The 15,343-nt window shown below is 37.8% G+C and overlaps 1 protein-coding gene across 2 annotated transcripts in view; it reads right to left on the bottom strand.

The window, feature by feature from the left end:
• The window catches only part of KIF11 (kinesin family member 11), a 50,976-nt gene that overhangs the window by 14,650 nt on the left and 20,983 nt on the right, over nt 1-15,343 (bottom strand). For both annotated transcript variants that reach the window (XM_025466517.3, XM_035708065.2), the window contains exons 10-17: nt 13,540-13,628; nt 9,134-9,221; nt 7,499-7,687; nt 6,656-6,863; nt 5,122-5,294; nt 3,156-3,281; nt 2,500-2,658; nt 273-379 (exon numbers count right to left, since the gene is read on the bottom strand). In XM_025466517.3, the coding sequence (XP_025322302.1) occupies nt 273-379; nt 2,500-2,658; nt 3,156-3,281; nt 5,122-5,294; nt 6,656-6,863; nt 7,499-7,687; nt 9,134-9,221; nt 13,540-13,628 (1,139 nt within the window). The remainder of the gene's footprint in view (nt 1-272; nt 380-2,499; nt 2,659-3,155; nt 3,282-5,121; nt 5,295-6,655; nt 6,864-7,498; nt 7,688-9,133; nt 9,222-13,539; nt 13,629-15,343) is intronic.

Below are 15,343 nucleotides of genomic sequence, written 5' to 3'. Positions count from 1 at the left end.
GATAGTATCCTTATTTTTAGGAAATACAAACTGAAGTATTTAGAGAAAAGTGAGCATTACGGCTGCAACCTATGCATAGCTAGTTCAGAAAAGATATCTATATACAAAATATTAGAGGGGGCAGGGAAGTGAGAAAGGGAATGAGAATGGGAAAGTAAACATAATAAAATGTTAAATGAGAAATTAGGTTGATAGTATTTGTACTGTTTGAAGCCTTAGATTCTGAAATAATTTCAGGCAGAGAAAATTAAAGAGAATTAAAAACTGCTTACTGTTGTGCATTTTCTTGGATGCTACTAAGTGGTTTCTGGATATTGTCACACTTTTCCTCCAAGGCACAGAATCGTTCTGCCCAAAGATCGATTAACTGGCAAAGTTCCTGTAAGAAAGGTGTGGGAGAGGAAGAAGTTGAAATGATCACACCTGAATTTTTCTTCTATATTGACATGAAATATTTTCCCATAGTTGAGAATTATATAAATTCTTGACATGAGGTCTTTAATTCTACTTCTCACCCACAGAGGAAAGCAGTGTAAATAATTTTTAAAAGGATAACATGTCCTAGTGTCTAGACTGAAGGATTTCTGTTTTTCTTCAATATCTCTGAAGGGAAAACTAGAATAGGATTGAAGTGGAAAGGGAACTATGATATACTCTTTTTAAGGCCTCTGGGAGGCATTTTTCTTATCTTCCTGAGATTGCCTATACCAGTGTTTTTCAGTGTGGTTCAGGGACCGTGTCAGCCAGGAGTAGGGCCCAGGAATCTAGGTGAGGTTTATGTATACTGAAGTTCAAGACCCACTTACTGCCTTTGGCATTTATTGTCATGGATTATGTTAGGGAAACAAATACTCTTAATTCAAAGTTGCTTTAACTCTTGCCTAAAAATCTTGGGATGTGTTTCCTTTCTCCTTTTAGGTGACATGGATATGAATTCCCCTCTCCTTACTTCCAAAGAAAAAGAAAGTTTTATTACTCACTAAATTATGTCAATTGTTTTATTGACCAAAGAGTTTTGTCATGTAGGACTTAGCCTCATTTAATAAAACTGTGCACATTCATTACTCAGGCCTTAGGAATACCAGTTCTTTTCTATACATCTGATCTTTACAGATTACGATTTCCCTGGTTTGGAGGTTTGGTTTTAGTTTAAAACCTCATGCACAGAGAAAAAGCTTACATGGAAGAGGAAGGAAAGTCATGAATTACATTTACAATCAATCAATAAAAATTATGAATTGTATTAACTGTGGTGCCTCAGTGGCTCAGTTAAGTGTCCAACTCCTGATTCTGGCTCTGGTCATGATCTCAGGGTTATGAGTTTAAACCCCATGTCAGGCTCTGCACTCAGAGTCTGCTTGAGATTTTCTGCCTCTCACTTCCCCTCTGTCCCTCTCCCAGCTCACGCGCTCTCTCTCTAAAATAAATTTTAAAAATCTTAAAAAAAAAAAAAAAAAAAGGGCAGCCCCGGAGGCCCAGCGGTTTAGTGCCTGCCACCTTCAGCCCGGGCTGTGATCCTGGAGACCCCGGATTGAGTCCCGTGTCGGGCTCCCCGCATGGAGCCTGCTTCTCCCTCTGCCTGTATCTCTATCTCTCCGTCTGTCATGAATAAATAAGTAAATCTTAAAAAAAAAAAAAAAAAAAGATAAGGGTAGCTCAGGAGTTGAGCATCTGCCTTTGGCTCAGGACATGATCCTAGGGTCCTAGGATCGAGTCCCACATTGGGCTCTCTGCAAGGAGCCTGCTTCTCCCTCTGCCTATGTCTCTGCTTCTTTGTGTCTCTCATGAATGAATAAATAAAATCTTAAAATAAATAAATAAAAATTTATAAACAAATAAAGACAAGGCCATTCTTTTATCACATCAAGATGAAAGATGAAGCTAGAGAGTGCAACTGGAAGAAAATAGTTATAACATTTACAATGAGCCCATATCTACAGTATAGCTTGATACAATGTTTTTTCCCTAGGGTTACATGTATAGTTATTCTCTTTCATAAACTATGTCCTGATATCTTACTATTTCTGTCTCTTTGATGTCAGACATTTGAATTATAGCAAATTAATACAATTTTTTTTTTTTTTGAGAGAGAGAGAGCTAGAGAGTACAAACTAATTGGGGTGGGGGTAGGGCAGAAGGAGAAGGGGAGAATCTTAAGCAGGCTCCACACTGGGCTCCATGCAGGGATGGAGTCTGGGATCTCCTGACTCTGAGATCATGACCTGAGCTGAAACCAAAAGTCCCCCCCCCCCCCCCTCATGTTTGTCTTATACTGCTTTAGCATATGGGGTTCTAAATGTAGCAAATCCTAAAATATTAACTGGTCAAGAAAACTATTTTTAATTATTTTGTATTAATTATTGTTATAAGGAAGAGTGGCTATGGTATTTTAAATTATCTAAATTAGTTCAACAACATTCAGATTACATAACAGGAATTATCAAGTTAAAGATCATAAAACTTCCTTTTTACACTCCCCGAATCACCTAAATGAGATACCTGTGAATGGATTTTTTTTGTTCTCTTCAGGTCTTCAGTTAAGTTTTCACATAGCTTCTGTGATTCAGCCAAGGAAGAAACAGTTTTCTCTTGTAGTTCATGTAGATTGTTACACAGTGTACTGAGAAAGCCATCCATTTCCTTTTTCTTATCTTCTATCTTTGAAGGAAAAAGTTTAATTTAAAAAATTTAGTTTATTTTTAATACATACAGAATAGAACACATACAAACTAGAAAACAGTATCCAGAGGGAAAAAAAAGTCTTCCCTCTCCAGCCCATGGAACCCAATGCCACGCTCACCTCTGAGAGATGATTGCTATCATTTTTAAATACTTTCAGAGATATTTCATGCACATTTAGGCAGATGTGCATGCAAATGCATGTATACATGAATATGCATATCTTCTTCACCCACCCATGGTAGCATGCTATAGGTGCTACTATGTAAACAAACATTTATCTTAAAGATCATTCTTTTTTCTTAGCCATGATTCTGTCGATCACATCAATGGCAGCAAGCATGCTATCTCCTCCCTCCTCCAAATTCCAACTCACAGCCCATGACTTTTGCATGTATAAGGGTGTGGCCACAGACAGAATTTCTTTCTTAAACAACTATTTCATTTTGAGAAATTAAGAACATAACATTTGTTACCTTACTAGCCACTGTCAATGAAGTCTTGAAAATATGCTTTAGTTGACTGTTGATTTTCAGTATAGACACCACAGTGGGGGATAAAACCGTTTCCAGTGAAGTTAGAAGATCAGTCTTAAGTACATCCTAGTTAAAAAGAATATTTTCATTTCCATAAACCTAGCTGTTTACATGATAGTATCTCAAATACTTTGTTAACACGTGCATAGTGAAATTCTGTTTCCATTCTCTAATCTTGATAGCCTATAGAGCCTTTTTGTTTCTAGGGTTTATATTCATCATAAATTACTTAATCCCACCTATAGTAATTAAGAAAATGGTCATGTAGCATACGATAGATGAACAATCTAATGCAACAGAAGTCAAAGGAATTCAGAAGAGGGGAAAATCATTTGATAAGATTTCAGCATTGCAAATAAAGAGAATTTTTAAAGAAGCTGTACAAGTATAATTTAACAAAATAAATGTCAAACAAGTTTGGGTTACTAGTCAAAAAGGCTGAGACCAAATAGCCTTCAAAGGTAGGCTTTGAGCTGGAGGTATTTAACTTTGAAGACCTGGTGACTTCTAGCCCATGGTATCTGAAGAACTTGTCATGGTTCTTCTGTCAAGGTATATATGAAGTTGAAAATACAGATTAGAATTTTTTTTTCTTAGATTGGTAATTTTTACAAGAAGAGAAAAAACTCTGACCTAAATTCCCTTCACTCAGGCAAGGTGAGGAACTCTAATAGGCAAGGTGAGGAACTACTCAATTAGTGAACAGTGAAATAAAAAGGCTATTTTCTTTTGGAAAGAAAAGCTATCATTATTTAAACTCATTCTATGGGAACAGTAGTCATCTGTTTTGACTCCAGCAGAGTTTACAAGGTGGTAAAGAACTTGGTAGGAAGACATCAATAAATATAGTCTTGCATTTAGTGCATGAATCAATTTCCTAAAAATTAGTACCAACTGAGCATCTATTAACTTTGTCAAACTTGGGTGACTGAAGAAATCTATCAGTGTCATATAAGCACTGAATCCAGATGGTGTCAATGAACATTTGTAGTTATTTACTTGGAAAGTGTTCAACAAATATTGTTTGACTCAAAAGGGGAGGCAGAGAGCTGACACAAAGAAGAAAACCAAGTAAGTGATGTGGCCAAGAACTTTCTAGGCAAATCTTAAAACTACAAAATAATTATTCAAATCAGTTATGAAGGAGTAATGAGAGGAGTGTCTTCTATAGAACTATGAAAAAGAGCCTTACAGTTAAGACCACAGCTCTGACTCCATAAGAATTCTCGCAATTCTTTTCTTGAAATTTTCTATATTACTATAGTTTTAAAAATTAACCATCTACTACCCCCTCTGATTGGGTCAGCTGTAACATCAGCATAATCATTCCAGAACCCTTTGAGGAAAGGATGATTTACCAACTTCCGAGCCAACTAACAACTCATGGGTTCCCTGAATTTATCTGGCGCTAAACCTGCCCTTTCAAGTTATTAGGCTTTGTAACTCCTGCTCTTAATGTTACAAGATACAAGTGAAAAAAGTTGCAAAGGTTGGTTATATGCATTTGGAAATTAATCTTTCTGGGAGGAAAAAAACAGTGGAGAGATTTGTTTAAAAATATAAATCTAGGGGCACCTGGCTCAGTGGTTGAGTGCCTGCCTTTGGCTCAGGTTGTGATCCCCAGGGTCCTGGGATTGAGTCCTGCATCAGGCTCCCAGTAGCAAACCTGCTTCTACCTTTGCCTGTGTCTCTGACTCTGTCTTTTATGAATAATAAATAAAACCTTTAAAAAAAAACCTTTTTATACTACCTAAAAAAAAAGTATATAAACAAATATAATGTTTATATACTCCTAAAATGTTTATCACCATGTCTGTAAAGCTTAAGATGAAAGAAGAGCAGTTAATACTATTTTTGAAGACTTAGCAAAGTAACACTTCAAAAATACTTTAAGAGATTTACTAACAATCAGTGTCTGAAGTATAATTTTACATTCTGCTGCAAATGATTGTTCTTTTAATATCATATCAGAAATCTGAGAAACACGTATAGACACATTTTCTGGAACAGATGTGAGAGATCCAAGTGCTGTTGTAGTAATTGTGTCTAATGCAGAGACACTGGAAGACAGCAGGTTACCTATACCAAAAAGAAAAAAAAAAAGATATAAACTTTGACATAAATATATTAATATAGTTAGAAGTACTTTAAAGAGATTGAGGAAATTATATCCTGTGGAAATTTTAATAAAAAATAAACTTAAAATAATTGGCTCATTACATAAGCTAAGAAAATATATATATATATACATTTTCTTTTTAATATTTAAAGATCTTATTTATTTATTCATGAGAGACACAGAGAGAGAGCGGCAGAGAGGCAGAGGGAGAAGCAGGCTCCATGCAGGGAGCCCGACTTGGGACTCGATCCTGGGGCTCCAGGATCACACCCTGGGCTGCAGGTGGCACCAATCCGCTGCACCACTGGGGCTGCCGCTAAGAAATATTTCAAATGGGACAGCCCCGGTGGCGCAGCGGTTTAGTGCCGCCTGCAGCCCGGGGCGTGATCCTGGAGACCCTGCATCGAGTCCCACGTCAGCCTCTCTGCATGGAGCCTGCTTCTCCCTCTGCCTGTGTCTCTGCCTCTCATTCTCTCTCTGTGTCTCTATGAATAAATAAATAAAATCTTTAAAAAAAAAAAAAAAGAAGTATTTCAAATGGAAATTATACATGTTCTAGAGTCTCCTGCAAGCACCTGACATTATTTGTCAGTGTATCAGACCCATCACTATAGTTCATGGTAAGCAAGAATTATTTATTTATTTTTTTAAACAAGAATTATTTATTCTGATCCCTAGCTACAGGTAATCACGGTATTATGGTAGGTAAAAGAGGTTATAAACTCAATAAATGAAACTTAGAGTGGTTGGCTTAGAGCAGCTAGACTCTAGGTGATTTTTACAAATTTTTACATTTCTGTATCTTACAAATTTTCTATAATGAAGATAACACTTTCATATTAAAAAACTAACACTTGGGCAGCCCCGGTGGCACAGAGGTTTAGTGCCGCCTGCAGCCCAGGGCGTGATCCTGGAGACCCTGGATCGAGTCCGTCAGGCTCTCTGTATGATGCCGGCTTCTTCCTCTGCCTGTGTCTCTGCCTCTCTCTCTCTCTCTCTCTCTCTGTCTCTATGAATAAATAAATAAAATCTTTTTAAAAAAAAAAAAACTAACACTTAAGAGTTTTTTCCCCGAAATGAAGATACCAACAATGGGTATGGTTAAAGCTTACTTTATAGAAAACAGAAAAAACAAAACACCCTCAATCCAACTAAGATTTGTTTTAATTCAAAGGCTGTAAAAGCATTGATCCCTAGTCTGAACAGAGTTGTGTGCAGAAGGGACTAGTGACATGGTTCATGAGTTAAGATATTAAATCATCAAAATTAGTCTTACACTAATAAGACAAAGACTAGAATAATTAGAGATACTTGAACTTACCAAACAAAGTCTTGTGAACCTCTAGCATGGCCTTCTGTTTTGAGCTGCTATCCTTAATTAATTCTTCCATATTACTAAAGAGACTATTTAGGTTTTTGCCAAAAATATCCTGAGCTTCTGCATTGTGCCGATCAATTGCCTTCTTACGATCCAGTTTGGAATGGAGACCAGACACATCTTTTGTAGTTTCTTCAACTGTGGTAAGCAACTATGTATGATTTAAAAAAATATATATTGATAAAATAGATTATGACAAAAGCAGTCTAATGAAAATATCTGTGCTACCTAAGGATTTCTCCTGATGAACACTAGTAAGTTTTAGACATTGTGTCAGAACACATTTTCAATTCATGCTAATTTATCTGGTTGCCCAGTAATTTCCCCTCATCTAACAATCTAGATAAGGAAAAGGGATTTTTGCCAACCTAATAGAGTAATTATGCTTCCTCACAACTTTTTCTATTATGTGTTACTGTTTCCTCTAACATGGACCTAATAAACAATTCTTTCAACGTCTCCCATCATTAGAAGGCACTCAATTCTTTATGACTGATTAGTTACAATCGTGACCAAAGGGGAAAGTATTGTATCCTTATTTTAAATGTCCCCAAAGTACATTAAAATCATCTTCTATTTACAAAATTTCAGGAATGGTTTTTTCTTAAGTCGAAAACTCTAGCAAGGAAAATTCAGATGAAATAGTAAAGTAATGTTCCTTAAACTGACAGAAATAACATTTGGTGTGAATAAATAGAATCTCACAATTAATGCTTAAGCAAAGAAACTTACTTTTACCAATTTATAATTTTTTAATGCAAGTACAAATCAAAATAAAAGACAAACCCTGCTGGCAGCATCATGAAGTTTCTCTTCAGTAATTTCCAAAGCTGATGTAATATACTCTTCTTCAACAAGCTGTAATTTAGTTTCTTGTAAATGTTTTTGAGTGGTTTTAAGTTCCTGTGTCTTATTTTGCAGGTCAGATTTACACTGGTCAAGTTCATTTTTACTGTCCATAAACAACTCTGTAACCTAAATATAACATATTTAACATTTTTTTTTTAAGAATTACAAAATGCTGAACTGCTTGGTGAAACATCTGGCTAGTTCATGATATAACAGAAGAATTAAACAAATTATTTCCCCACAGAAGTTCTAACAAGTTACCATGGAGATTAGCACATTTTATATGGTATCTGGTCTCTTCCTGTAAATTCATTAAAAACTTTGAAATTAGGATCCCTGGGTGGCACAGCAGTTTAGCGCCTGCCTTTGGCCCAGGGCGCGATCCTGGAGACCCGGGATCAAATCCCACATCGGGCTCCCGGTGCATGGAGCCTGCTTCTCCCTCTGCCTGTGTCTCTGCCTCTGTCTCTCTCTCACTGTGTGCCTATCATTAATAAGTAAAATAAAATAAAAAAAATTAAAAAAAAAAAAACTTTGAAATTAAATAACAGGTATACTGTGGTGGTATTAGTTCTTCAGGTTCCTTTCAACATTGACACTGTGAGGGTGGCACAGAAAGGTCACATCTCTCCACCTTAGTTATTCAACATCTAGTTTCTCCTAACATCTACATTCTCTCATCTGATAAATACAGTAATGAAAATGTCTCAGCATCCATTATTTAGCTTTAACAACAAAACGGCACAATTCAGTTAATTTCTTATAATGTTGCCTTAATATAAATGTCAAAATAGACAGTTTCTTCATCATTGACTACAGTAAAATTATGATACAACTTAATTTTAGTATAAGAGTCAGCAAGAAAAAAAAAATCTTAAAGAAAAAATATTGGGGGATGCCTGGCAGGCTCAGTTGGTAGAGCATGTGACTCTTGATCTCAGGGTTGTGAGTTCGAGCCCCATGTTGGGCAGGAAGCCTATTAAAAAAAAAAAGTGGCTTATCTGAACTGAGATATACAGATGAAGCACACATAGGATTTCAAAGATTTAGTACAAATTAAAAGAACGTTAAAAAGGGGGGGGGGGGGGTGGAGTGGTGGTGGTACCTGGCTGGCTCAGTCAGTAGAGCATAAGAGTCTCGATCTTAGGGTTTTGGGGATGTTAAGTTCAAGTGCCACACTGGATATAGACATTACTTAAAAATAAAAAATCTTGGGATCCCTGGGTGGTGCAGCGGTTTGGTGCCTGCCTCTGGCCCAGGGCGCGATCCTGGAGTCCCGGGATTGAATCCCACGTCGGGCTCCCGGTGCATGGAGCCTGCTTCTCTCTCTGCCTGTGTCTCTGCCTCTCTCTCTCTCTCTCTGTGACTATCATAAATAAATTAAAAACTAATAATAATAATAATAATAATAAAAAATCTTTAGGGGCACCTGGCTGGCTTAATCAGTGGAGCATGCAACTCTTGATCTCGATTTTGTAAACTTAAGCCCCATGTTGGGTGTAAAGCTTACTTAAAAATAATAAAACCTTTAAAAAATTAAAAAATAAAAATAAAAAATCTTAAAATGCTTACCCTACTTAGCTCCTCCTCAACGGCACCAATTTTTTCAATCAATTCTACAATCTGTTCTTCTTGAACAGTTAGTTTTCCACTCATGGCTCTAAAATAATATAAGGTTAACAGTTAGTATTTTTCCTAATACCTTTAAAATGTATTCTAACGTAATGTGGCAGTTACACGTCCTCTACCATTTATCACTACAATAATCATGCCAAAGTGTCAAAAGCAATACATACAAATTACAAAACATGAATGTATTCCTTGTCCTTGTTTTATAAACAGGCTGTTCTTGCAACCTCCATTTTGAAACTGAGAATCCCTACCAATGAGGGAAAAAATCATGTATATATATAAAATTTGTGAAGGTACAAAGCTGACAAAGGACTATAACTCATATAAAGTAGAGATGGGGGTGGACACAACTTAAGTGTCTGCTATCAGGAATATGGAGAACAAACCCACAGATTCTAGGAAAGGCTTGGGACTTGAAGGCATCAAGTGTCATAGGAGGAAGGGATGAGATAAGGGGCTAAAAACTAGAAAAGTTAAAGTATATATACAAAGCAATTATACTTCCTGCTCCCTGCATACATACCCCAATATACACCTCAACACATTCCACCATCATACCACCACAAAAATCTTCATGAGCTCAAAGGATTATCCTCTAGAACACAGTTCTGCAGCTCAGTACTACTGGTCCACTTTAGATAATTCTGGCCCACTTTAATGGATCTCTGATTGGGATGCCTGGGTGGCTCAGGGGTTGAGCATTTGCCTTTGGCTCAGGGTATGATCCCGGAATCCTAGGATGGAGCCTTCATCAGGCTCCCTGCATGGAGATTGCTTCTCTCTCTGCCTATGTCTCTGCCTCTCTATCTGTCATGAATAAATAAATAAATAATCTTTAAAAATAAATAAATAAATAAAATAATGGATCTCTGATTTCTTTAGCATTAGCAAGTTCCCAAAGTATGTACTATCTTTTGTAGTCTAGTGCCTTCATACTCAACAATTTTCTATTTCACACTATGCTTAAATGACAAAGATACTTTTGTGAATGCAAATTTCCTCAAATTACTAGAGATACTGGTGATTAAAGAAAAAGCTAGAACTGAAGTATAAAAGGATAGTTAATTCTGACAGTCTTCCCATGAACTATATTAGTTCTTTCCTGGAAATAGCTCTTTAATATAGAATGAGATTTCTGAAATGCTCTTTAATATAGAATGAGATATCTGAAATGCTTTTCTTATATTGAATGTGTAAAAGGTAATGCAACATTGTTATTTCATGGATGATACAGTTTTGATGAAATTTTAAAAGGTCTATGAAGCTTGGAGTAAATAAAGCATTATCTCGTTTTAAATGTTGGCTGCAGCTTTCCTAATCCTTCTCTTACAGTGTAATAATTCCAAAAGTGTTTCACTAAGAACTCTCAGATTATGCCTCATGTTTATGAAGAGCAAACAAGGTCAAGATACCTGGGTGGCTCAGTGGCCAAGCATCTGCCTGTGGCTCAGGGCATGATCCTGGGTCTGGGGGTTGAATCCCACATCAGGCTCCTTCCAGGGAGCCTACTTCTCCCTCTGGGGAGCCTACTTCTCCCTCTGCCTATGTCACTGCCTTGCTGTGTCTCTCATGAATAAACAAAATCTTAAAAAAAAAAAAAACAAAACAAATATTGTCTTTTTAATCATGGGATTGACAAATTAAAATTTATTATTTATTTATAACTTTATAAATTTTATTTTCTTTTTTTTTTAATTCACAGAGACACAGAGAGAGAGAAAGAAAGAGAGAGAGAGAGAGAGAGAGAGAGAGAGAGAGGCAGAGACACAGGTAGAGGGAGAAGCAGGCACCATGCAGAGAGCCTGACGTGGGACTTGATCCTAGGTCTCCAGGATCACGCCCTAGGCTGCAGGCGGTGCTAAACCACTGCGCCACCAGGGCTGCCCAACTTTACAAATTTTCTTAATATAAAATACATCGCTGAGTGAAGTCAGTCAGTCGGAGAAGGACAAACATTATATGTTCTCATTCATTTGGGGAATATAAATAACAGTGAAAGGGAATATAAGGGAAGGGAGAAGAAATGTGTGGGAAATATCAGAAAGGGAGACAGAACGTAAAGACTGCTAACTCTGGGAAACGAACTAGGGGTGGTAGAAGGGGAGGAGGGCGGGGGGTGGGAGTGAATGGGTGACGGGCACTGGGGGTTATTCTGTATGTTAGTAAATTGAACACCAATAAAAAATAAATTAAAAAAAAATCTAAAATACATCAAAGCAATAGTCAACAGAAGGTAAGAAAATAAGATAATCAGTCCCTAATGTCCAATATTTGACAACAGCAGAAGATACTACATTAGCAAATCATAGTACAAAAACACTTGTTCACTCTTTCACTGATTGCCTACTAAGCACCCAATTCCTTTGGGTAATGTGGGGGAAATCCACATTTCCTTTGGGAAATGACTCCCTCCTGACTGTAGAAGCCAAGCTGTGTGGAGGGAATCGGACTCCATCCCCAGATCCAGGAACTAAGCTTGACTGGCTCAAGACAATCAGGGAAATTTGACTCCTTTTAAGTTATTGGTTCATATATGGCACAGCTCAGACCTAATTTAATCAATAAGTAATGTTCCCCCCAGGTTTTATGGTTAAAGGACAGGCAGCCTCTCACCTACTACTGTATGTGGATGAGAGTAGTTGCTCTGCTGCTGACCATCATGACCTGAGCTGAAGGCAGATGCTTAACTGACTGAACTACCCAGGTGCCCCAAGAAAATGAGTTTAAATAAATGACTTATCTATTATCAGAATGATCACGTAATTTTTTAAAAGATTTTATTTATTTATTCATGAGAGATAGAGAGAGAGAGAGAAAGAGAGGCAAAGACATAGGCAGATGAAGAAAGAAGCAGGCTCCCTGCGGGGAACCCGATACAGGACTCGATCCCAGGACTCTGGGGTCATGCCCTGAGCCGAAGGAAGACTCTCAACCACTGAGCCATCCAGGCATCCCAGAACGATCATGTAATGTAAAAATACATGTATCGCCTGTAAAAAAAGTCGCATAAAAGATGATGCCAAAATGCTCTTCATTATTATCAATTAGTTCTAAATACCTTTTATCATTAATTTTTTTTTCTTAAAGATTTATTTATTTATTTATGATAGACAGAGAGAGAGAGAGAGGCAGAGATACAGGCAGAGGGATAAGCAGGCTCCATGCCGGGAGTCTGATGTGGGACTCAATCCCAGGACTCCAGGATTGCGCCCTGGACCAAAGGCAGGCACTAAACCGCTGAGCCACCCAGGGATCCCTCATTAATTTTTAAAAAATGCCCTGTGAGGGCACCTGGATGGCTCAGTCAGTTAAGCACATGCCTTTGGCTCAGTTCATGAACTCAGGGTCCTGGGATGAAGTCCCACATAGACCTCCCCTTCTCCCTCTTCCTCTACGCACCCCGCCCCCCCCACTCTTGCTGTCTCTCTCTCAAATAAATAAATAAAATCTTTAAAAAAATAAAACGCACTGTGAAAGTCACTCTCCTTAATGCCTTCAAGAATAAATGCAAGCAGGAATTTTCAACTTAAAATTCTTGGCATCCGGGATCCCTGGGTGGCGCAGCGGTTTGGCGCCTGCCTTTGGCCCAGGGCGCGATCCTGGAGACCCGGGATCGAATCCCACGTCAGGCTCCCGGTGCATGGAGCCTGCTTCTCCCTCTGCCTGTGTCTCTGCCTCTCTCTCTCTCTCTCTCTGTAACTATCATAAATAAATAAAAATTAAAAAAAAAAAAAAAATTCTTGGCATCCCACTCACCTTCGGACCCTTGTTCAATCTGTTGTTATTGTTTCTACATAAAACTTCAGCAGATTGCCTTTGAATAAACTACTCCAGAGCTTTAAAAAGTGAACAAATTAGTGGTTGCCAAAGGTTAGGTACCACTAGGGAAGAAGGATGAGTATGACTACAAAGGGGCAGCAAGAGGGAGATCTTTGTAATGGTAGGATAGTCCTGTATCTTAATTGTAGAACTACACCAATCCACAAATGAGACAAAATGGCATCCAATTATATATGCACATTGTACCAATGTTAATTTCCCAGTTTTGATGTTATACTAAAGTTATGCAAGAGGTAATGAATGGGAAAAACAAATGAAAAATTGTGAGACCTCTCTGTGCTTTTCTCACAACTTCATATGAATCTATCATTATTTAAAAATTAAAGCTATATAAAATTTTTTTAACTATTTGGTAACTACTTATTCATGTTAAAAGAAAAAGAAGCACTTATAGGAAGCACTAGATATAAAGATTTTAGTTATTGTCACATAAGTAAATTTTACTTCAAACACCTTACCAAAAAATGATTATTTTTGGAAATTAATTTCCATAGCCAAGGGCTTACCTAAAATTTTCTTCAGAAATGTACACCCCATTTTTCTCACGGGCTGCAGCAAGATCTCGTTTCAGACGCTCTATCTCTTCTGTATATTCCTACAGAAGAATAACATTATAGGTATCAATTCAGTATTTAAGGTTTTTTTCATTTATTTTGGAGAGAATATGTAATAGATAAAATAAGTACTTAGGCCCTTTTATGTTTTACCTTGTCCTTTAGATTTTATTTATTCATGAAAGACACACAGAGAGAGAGAGATAGGGGCAGAAACATAGGCAGAGGGAGAAGCAGACTCCATGCAGGGAGCCCGATGTGAGACTTGATCCCAGGACTCCAGGATCACACCCTGAGCCAAAGGCAGACGCTTAACCACTGAGCCACCCAGGCGTCCCCCTTTTATGTTTTTTAAAGCATAAAAAAGAATAACAAGTCATAATCACACTTTTCATTCAATATTAATTTGTTTAGAATAGAGTCAACTTTCTTTTTTTTTTTTTAAGATTTATTTATTTATTCATTCAGAGAGAGCGAGAGAGAGGCAGAGACACAGGAAGAGGGAGAAGCAGGCTCCACGCAGGGAGCCCGACCTGGGGCTCGATCCCTGGTCTCCAGGATCACACCCCGGGCTGCAGGCGGCGCCAAACTGCTGCGCCACCGGGGCTGCCCCTAGAGTCAACTTTCAAAGCTCCTTTAAATACACGCATTATAAAAATATAATGAAGAAAAAAATACAACTTCCAGTAACCAAGCTGGTGTCCAAATAGCATTTCACATTAAAAGGAACCAGGATTCCTTAGAGAAGTGTCTGACTCTAGGACTGGAGCGAGAGACATGTAAGATAAACCTTAAACACCTTGTCAAACAAAATAGAACAAGGAAGCTAACAAAGCCTAGATAGTAAAAAGGACTCAAGAACACCCTTAAAGAGTTACCCACTGGCCCAAGATGGGATGATTCGAACATCAATAAGGATATCACAAGTAGGTCCATGAGTTTATAATGACATTAAGAAAGCGAGGAAACTGGAGCACCTGGGTAGTAGCTCAGTTGGTTAAGTGTCTGCCTTCAGCTCAGTTCATGATCCCAGAGTCCTGGGATCAGCCCCTGAGTTGGGCTCCCTGCTCAGCGGGGAATCTGCTTTTCCCTCTCCCTCTGCTGTTCCCTCTGCTTGTGCGCATGCACACATGGGGTCTCTCTCTCTCATATACATAAAATCTTAAAAAAAAAAAAAAAAGGTGAGGAAACCAACTTATTCTAAAAACTCTCAAATAAAAGAAATGTATCAGCATTTGTACTGCCTTTCCTATAAGCACTATATACTTCAGAAACTGAAAGTTCCTCTTTACAGAGGTAGTCTTACAATCAATTAAGAAAAAACAATTGAGGGGCTCCCTGGGTGGCTCAGCCCTGCCTTCGGCCCAGGGCATGATCCTGGAGTCCTGGGATTGGGATCCTGCGTGGGGCTCCCTGCCTGGAGCCTGCTTCTCCCTCTGCCTATGTCTCTGCCTCCCTCTCCCTCTCCCTCTGTGTGTGTGTGTGTGTGTGTGTGTGTGTGTGTGTATCATGAATAAATAAATAAAATCTTAAAAAAAAAAAAAAAAAGAAAAAGAAAAACAATTGAATTAAAAAGTTACCATTCTGGAACTCTTAATACTCACAAATAAAGAACCAGGCATTATATGCTTCCTGGTAGGAGAACATACCAACACCTATGAAGTAGTTTTGCCAAAAATATATAAATAAGAAAAAACCTGAATCTACTAATAAGCTTCAAGATCCAACTACCAATTTACAGAAAATAGAAAGAATG

This window comes from Canis lupus, chromosome 28, assembly GCF_003254725.2.
Source record: "Canis lupus dingo isolate Sandy chromosome 28, ASM325472v2, whole genome shotgun sequence".
Taxonomy (NCBI): Eukaryota; Metazoa; Chordata; class Mammalia; order Carnivora; family Canidae; genus Canis; species Canis lupus.
This window is presented reverse-complemented; position numbering and strand designations above follow the sequence as displayed.